The 8,268-nt window shown below is 42.7% G+C and overlaps 1 protein-coding gene across 2 annotated transcripts in view; it reads right to left on the reverse strand.

The window, feature by feature from the left end:
• The window catches only part of LOC133114280 (cytohesin-3), a 39,923-nt gene extending 31,655 nt beyond the window's left edge, over positions 1-8,268 (reverse strand). The window contains exon 1 of one of the 2 annotated variants that reach the window (XM_061223520.1): positions 8,163-8,268. Coding sequence is in view for 1 of the 2 variants with exons in the window: in XM_061223519.1 (XP_061079503.1) it covers positions 6,375-6,393 (19 nt within the window). In the remaining variant the exon portion in view is untranslated. Of the gene's footprint in view, positions 1-6,374; positions 6,714-8,162 lie in introns of those variants that run through there. The other variant, XM_061223519.1, reaches the window with a different exon arrangement.

The following is an 8,268-nucleotide window of genomic DNA, read 5'->3' on the forward strand; positions in this document are numbered from 1 at the left end:
TGTGGGCCCATATGTACACTCAACAACAGCCGATTTTTTGCTTTATCTAAACTGAGAGTTGCTCCAATAGACCCACTTCACGTCATGAAAAATATAATTTGGCGACTTGAACCCTGGTCTCCTGCATGAGAGACAATAACACTAACCACACCAAATTTGCTTGATTGATTATAAAACATGTAGGCACGAGATTAGAGCGTGAGATTACCCTTTGGACATGAACGTCTGCCCCCACGGTTGTTGAGGGCAAAAATATAGCTAACCTCTTTTGAAGCACTTTTTCTGCATTCCCGTACCAGTGTGCTGCCGGCCGCCGCGACCTTCCTCCCTTAGCTCCTCCACCGTTCTGTGCCTTTACAGGGCTCTCAAATTAATGGCCCATTTCACACAGGTTCAAAAACCGGAGCCAAAATGGCCGTCTTTGGATCATTTCCCACTCTTACCAGTGTGAGGTACCGAGTGTAGCGCACGCTAGCCCCACGTCTTCAGCTGCTGCTGCAGCCAGCCCTGAAAAGTGCAGATTAAAGGTGTAATCTTCCCATGAGAGCTTTCACATCAGCTCCTCAGCATCACCACCCAGGGTTCAGAGGGCTTTCGCTCCATTCGGTGAGAAGCGACCCGATCACGCCAGCCCGTCGGCCACAGTCGGCTCGCCATAACAACTCTCCAGAGTGCTCCCCGCCACCCATAATCAGATTATTCCTCTCTGAAACAAAGACACCCTTTCTTTCTTAAATCTTGAGCTCCATCTATAATTGAGGCTAATTTTGTAAAAGGAAACGGAAAAGCAAACATCGGACTCAGAATCTGAGACGGTCGGAGTCACGAGGGACAGGGCCCAAATACGACCATTTGGGCCGTAGACGGTATTTGTGAACCGAGTCAACTGTTAAGTGCTAGCGCAGACAGTTTATATCCCAACCAGATGGTGAGCTCCATGTTTTATTATTGGTGTAGCTCAAAGCATTTGAAGTCGTTTTTCAGATTATTCATGAATGGGGCATGGCTGAAGATCAAGCATTTATAGGTTGCACAGCCACATAGAAAGTACCGGAATCTCCTGCTACTAGCCAGGACATGGAGTCAACCGATCCATATACGTAAATCAGTGAATATGTTCAGCATCTACATGTGGCCAAATGAACATGCCATCTTCCACAGCTATTTTTTCCTTCAACAAGTCCTTGACAAAAGACATAAAACAGGAGTGTGCTGTACGAGACCGAGTGATGGAAAAGCTTCTGGGCCTCACTGCATTTCTGTTGTGCTTTTCTTGATTAACAGAAATGATACAATTTTGCACAGAATAAGGTCACTACGCACACGTACAGTATTAACCTGATATGTGTGTCTGTGCTCAGGGCAAGTGTAGGAAGTTGATGTTCCCTGGTTAACGGAGAGTTTTGTGGCAGGTGTGGTGATGCAATACATGCAGACAGACTGTCCCACCTGACACACCTCTCTCACCTGTAGACTCCCCGCTCAGGACAAGAGCACATCCAAATATAACGTGTGTGAGACAGAGACAGAGAGAGCACTGAGTCCCAGATGTTTCCTAGTCACCAGCAATGCATTTTTAAAGTCAAAGGGCACTTTCACATCTAGATGATTCAAACATATTATTTTCTGAACTTACCACCATGCAAACTACCCAAGTGAATACCTATTCATACGACTAGAATATAAATCATTCCAAGCACAACCTGGCCATCATGACTTCTTGTTATAGTCAGACAACAAAAGCAACAAAAGTACTTGTATCCAACTGAGCAGGTGATTCAAGACGGTCACCGAGCAAACAATCCAATAAACAGACAGCAGCTAAATTATTTATAAACCAATCAGAAAAGAGAGGCTACAGGCAAGGCTAGACTTTCTAGCTGGACAGCCGATGCTTTAGCCGAGAGTATGTCTGAAGAAAATGTCTGCCCGTGGCACGTATCGGTAGAGTGAGTGAACACCGGCAGACGTTATGCAAAATTTGAGTTTGGCAGGTTGCCATTTTGTGTGTGGCCAGGAACCCAGAGGTAGGAAAAAACGGGTGAAACTCGCACCAGGGCAGAGAGGGCACTCTGAGAGGTTATGTACACACATGTGGAAAATGTATTTGGTGACCATACTTGAATTATGGCTTGTGGCGCATTTCACAGACACTGACACACAAAACACACACATGAGCGATAAAAGGCAAACTAAGTCAGGCAAATTGAGAATTTATGCAAACTTCTACGCAACCGTACTTGCTAAAAACTGGTTCTTCACAGCTCTCTCAAATTCAAATTCCAAATGCTTTACCTTGGCGTAATACAATATAGCAGAATTTAGAAACAATCATAACAACAGTGGTCTGTCTCTCTGGTCTTCCTTCCAGTGATCAGCATGCAATCAGCATCTCTCTCTGTGGGGCTGCCAGTCAGATTGAGGCCCACAGCCTTGCTCGCCATAGTCATGATCACAGACAAGCATCCCTGCTCTAAAATCCAGTTACAACCATCTTGAAATGACCAACTACAATCTGTTTCAAAACATAGCTTGAGCTGGTCAAGCCATGTTGAGCGTGGAGCTGGTCTGAACTGGTCAACCAGCTACCAGCTGTTTCAAAACCTTTGTGCTGCTAGCAGCGTACCGCTACCATGGGCATCCCTTCCACCCCCATCCTTCTGAATGGCGTCACCTTCAACGTCCAAAGGGGTCTCACAGACAGACGGACAGACAGACGGAGAGCCCTGCTGAGGTTTGTAATACCTCTGGAGGGGCGGGGGGGATCAGCCAATAATGGATGAAAGCTTCTGTGGTGTGTAGTCTTTGGATCGACATGGACAGCATTTTGAAGGAGGAATTAAGTAAGAAACACGAAACACGTCAATAAAGAATAAATGTAAAAGTGTGAAAACAAAAATAGAAATAACTACAATGCATAAATACTGTGCTTTTATGGCACTAACAAAATCCCCAACTTTTATGGCCCCAAAACAAAACAGTTAAGACCATATCTGAATTTTATCACTGAAATTTTGTCAGACAGTAAACAGCACACACACGCGCACACACACACACACACACACACACCGCCCACACACTGCGTGTATGTGATGAAAGTGGAGCAGTCTGTAGTTGTAATCATACAGAGAGCTGTTGGCCCTGGGTCCCACACCATGGCGGGTAAAAGCTCTTCCTTCCTTCCTCAGACTGACCTCTGACCTCAGTCCATCTCTACAAACACCCCTGGCGGAGTCTGTCTCTTCTCCATTTTTTTGCCTTTCTATGCAGTTCATCACCCTACCTCTCTCTCTCTCTTTCATGCTTCTCTCTTTTAACTCAAATTCAGTCATGACATTCGGAGCTTAAATGTGCCTTAGCAGTGACACTCAGGTACCAAATACTGTACCAGATACAAAAGCATCTCCAAGACCTAATTCTGGGGTTCACAGCAAAATAAAAACAAAGGATATTGAACATTATCCAATTATACCTTTAAATGGCCGAGAACCTTCGATCAAACGGGCTCTATTTAACACTGATTCATTGAGATAGCCAGAACAGGAGGAGGTTTGTGTGGAACATGCATTGAGTGAGAAAGCACACAGTGCTTTAACATGGGCCGAGGCAGCGGGAACATGCGGGCATACAGCTGTCCTCTCCACTCGTACAAACCTGACCCGACCGAGCGTCACGTGCACGGCACACCGATTCTCTCACTCCAGCTCCCACACGCGTGTGCCACAGTGCGACTGAGGGCCAGCATATTCTCACACGCTCTCACACACGCGTGTGCCACAGTGCGACTGAGGGCCAGCATATTCTCACACGCTCTCACACACGCGTGTGCCACAGTGCAACTGAGGGCCAGCATATTCTCACACGCTCTCACACACGTGTGTGCCACAGTGCGACTGAGGGCCAGCATATTCTCACACGCTCTCACACACGCGTGTGCCACAGTGCGACTGAGGGCCAGCATATTCTCACACGCTCTCACACATGCGTGTGCCACAGTGCGACTGAGGGCCAGCATATTCTCACACGTTCTCACGCACGCGTGCCACAGTGTAGCTGAAGGCCAGTGTATTCTCACACTCCAGCTCCCACACGCATGTGCCACAGTGTGACTGTGCTACTCCTGTAGCTGCTTCTGCCACTTCAGATTTAACATGCACTTCTCTCTGTGCCATGAACCCTCCTGAGCAGTATGCTGGCGGGAGATGACAGAGAGAGAAAAGGCCGCTATCTAAGCACAGAACCTTCCTTTGTGATCCGGGATACTGGTTAGGGACCTGCACTTCCTGTTCTACTGCTTACCAGAGGGTTGCAGGTTTGGTTCCCTGCGGGGTGGGGGTGGGGGTGATTGGACAGAACCTATACTGTTCTCTTTACAGAACTTCCTGTGTGAATGGGTGACATGTTAAACTGAACAGGCCCTGTTTATGGACGTTTTGCTTGGCAAACCTGACAAAAAGAGCCTCACTCTCCAATCCTATTTCTTTGAAGGCATGATAAAGTCTCTCAGAAAAAAAAAACTTCGAATAGAATAGCACTGAGCCGAAAAAGGATAATATGTTTGGATCTGTCTTTAATATGAAACAAACCTGTAACCCCACCACCCTCCCCTCTCTCTCTCTAGAGTTGGGAATGGACTCTGGCCAAACCAAGCCACAATTGTACTGACTGCAGGTCATGGTCTTAGCTGAACTTTGCCACATTTATGCAAGTCTTGGCTTCTCCCATGAAAGAATTCTGATCCTGAAATGACCCAGTTTCCTCATTAGAAGAATCAATTCTAAATGGAGCATGCACCCTTTTTCATTGGCCGAAACCCTCTCTGCAGCCAAACAGCCATGGTGCTCTGAAGTACCACTTCTCCTCGAAGGAGGAGCAAAGTTCTGCACAGTTCAAAGCCAGTAGACATGTGGTTCTTCAGGACCATGGTTAGCTATTGCTGCTGTAACAGACAGTCCAGATCGCTTGCCCATATCATTTGTAGTGCATATAATGATAGCTGAGTAGTTTGTTGCCAGGTAGCATGTCGCCTTTGGCTGCTGGTAGGAGATCCAGTCACAGACCTAAGTGGTGACATTCTTACGACAGACTAACAGTGTCATTGAAGCAGACAGCCCACTACTAGCAGTGGCCTTGCAGCCAACAGCATTTTATCATTTAAGAAATACATAAAATGCCAAAATTTTATTTTAGCTTTTTACGCAGCTCGTTTAGGTGTGATGCCTTATAATGCCTTCATATGGGCTTCCTCTCTATTTCCAGCAGTCATTTACCAGATGCACCACGGGGAGATACTATAATTAGCAAATGCACATTTACATTTCCTATTGACTAACTGATAAGCACTTCTGGAATTAGTTATGGTTGGAACACAAAACACAAGCTCTATTCCATGTCTGAATATTATAATACTGGTTAGTGTGGAACGCCCAGTGGCAGTAAATGTTTGCCATTGCTGACAAAATTTTAGGTGTAAAAAACTTGTGTAAAATTTTGCGGAGACAATAAGAATTTACAAGTAGGCAAAATTGAACAAGGTTTCAAGAGAGTGGCCATTTATGATACACAGAGGGACTTCAAAGTGAATATAGTCCTAACTAATGTACATACTGGATGTAGTATAGGACAGCACTGGCTCAGCAACATTAACACATCTGTGCTTTACAATTATTATCTTAACTTTGCTGTCACAGACATGAAATATAGGTCACACAAATACAACATAAATTATCATATCTTCACTCTGACCACTGATTCAACTGACCAAACGCGAGTGAGAGGGATCGTTTTAACCCCATGAGTAATGGTCTGGCAATGAGGACACCTTCTGAACCTAACTGACTGCCATGTCAAGGGTCTTTGAGGGATGGCGATTGAGGCACAAATTGATTAAAAAGGACAAGTCCCTCCTGCTGGCCCAACGCAGAAATCACTTTAATCACAAATGCTACGTGCTAATGTAATAGGCTTATACTCAGAAACTAACCCAGAACAGTTAATGTATCAAATTCAACCTTCTATTTTTATTTACAGGGCACTTAGGCTATACTACAACTACTGCGGCTGCTGCTTCTGCAGATATAATAATAATAATAATAATAATAATAACAATAATAATAATAATAATAATAATAATAATAATAATAATAATAATAAGCAAAACCTAAGAATAGGTATACAATTTTAAGTAGCATAATAATCACCATGACGGAAAAAAGATAGCAGAAGGCTAACAATCACAAAGATTAATATGACCAATACATTCGTTGTTTTTGGCGTAGACTGTTCCAGTCCGTGGATATAGCCTAGTTAGTGGTAATTGAAACAAATGAAACGCAAGACACTACCAATAAAATAAAAACAAGAATTAAACATACCTTGATTGTCCTCGTCCATGTTAGCTGTTAAATAGAAAGGAACGTTGTGCAAAAACGGCTGACGAGCAGTTAAACGCCCTCAACGGAAGGATTATTTATTGCCAAATAGGTTATATTTTGTAGGCAGCATGTACAGGCTGTTTGATGTGAAAGGCTTTTGTGTGTGGAGTTTTCTATGCATTGATGTTCGAAAGAGAGAAAAATCTTATATCCCTCATTAAGGTATCTCAATTTAGAATGGCTGTTTAACCGTTACTTAAAAGAAATTTTCCAGGTGAATTAACGTATTTTATCCGGGAAATGTGTGATCTCTCCTACTGTACCGCTACTCCCGTCTGAGTAGCCTACGCTGCTCCGTTCAGACTGCTTCCAGAATACGTCCCCGCTCAGCTCCGCCCCTCAGACGAAAACTGACAAACACTGTCCCGGTGTCACGTGACTTGTATGGAGCGTGGATTACTCTAATTTTTTGTCAGACAACGTGAATTTATTTTTTTGTACTTATTTTTTTAAATGTTAAAGGTTCAACTTTAAGATGCGCTATTATTATTCGTCTTGGAAAATGCAAGTTTATTTTTGTGGGAATCCTATAAAATGTTTCTGCAGCCATTGTTTGGGTTTCCCTTGGCAGCGCACCAGGGTTATTGCACAGGCTATTTGTCGGGCAGAGGCTCAAAGATAAAATGGGCACTCTTCTGTGTTATTCAAATCTTATCACACATGCTTTATAAATGCTTTATGTAGCAGTTGTATATTTGTTTTGTGAAAGATTTGGCATACATTACAGTTTGCTACATCATGTTATAATTCAATACAATCAGACATTGATGCCAAAAATAACCTTTTGTGGTGATTCTGTTGCTTGAATTTACATTTGTGAAGGCAGTTCAGCCTTGCATCCATTATACAGTAAAGGTATAGGATGAATGCAAAGTGAATGCAAAATTCTACCACTGAAAAACAAGCAAAAAATTAAGAAATGAAGATCAGTGAAAGGACTGAGATATGCTGGTATGTGCATTTCAAAGGGGAAAAAAGAAGTATGTTATAATATATAAATATAAAATAAAATATTTACAAATGCATTATCCTCTGACATGGGAACTAAGCAAATGATTTATTAGACGTTTAAAGAGCTGGGTGGGTACAGTGCTGTTGTGTTTTACACAATGGCGGTTCCACTGAATGAAAGAATCTTTGTTAAATCTTAACCGCAGTGTAAACTTTGCCTCGGTGTGGACCAGTTGAATTCTCACTTTCTGACTATGCAATCACATTTTTGTCAAAAGTAAATACATAAATATGCATTCAAGGTATAAATATTCATGTTAATAGATGTCAATAAATGCAGCAATATATAAGACAATACATATACATTTTAATAAGAAACAAAAGTGTGAAATGTAGTGTTGTCATGAAATAAGGGGAAAATTAACGACTTGAAAATTCCTAAGTAATTTTGAATAAAAAGAAACCTGTTATCATGAAATATAACTGAAATTAAATATAGCAATGTTGTTGTGAAAATGAGTATGATGACATTAGACAATCCAGAAAAAATGCATCTGCTGCATAGTCACCTTTGAATAATATATTATAAATGAAATAATACATGGCGGTGACAGGGTGGTAGATGATATCTCCATTACAATGCCTGCAGGCCACACTAGGGCAACCGCAGCAAGAGAATAAATTATCATCTGGTGAAGATGTACAACTAGTAAGCAAACCATGCGAGTTAAGGGATGAGATCAGAGAAGTGTCCTGTTAAATCAAATTCAAGCTTACCGTTTGTTGTGGCCTCCACCCGAATCTTTGCCCAGGGGAACCCCGGTCAGGAACAGCTGTTGTAGCTTCTCTTCACAAGACGAACGGCAAGGTAAGCGACAGTACC

This window comes from Conger conger, chromosome 16 (genome assembly GCF_963514075.1).
Source record: "Conger conger chromosome 16, fConCon1.1, whole genome shotgun sequence".
NCBI classification, from domain to species: Eukaryota; Metazoa; Chordata; class Actinopteri; order Anguilliformes; family Congridae; genus Conger; species Conger conger.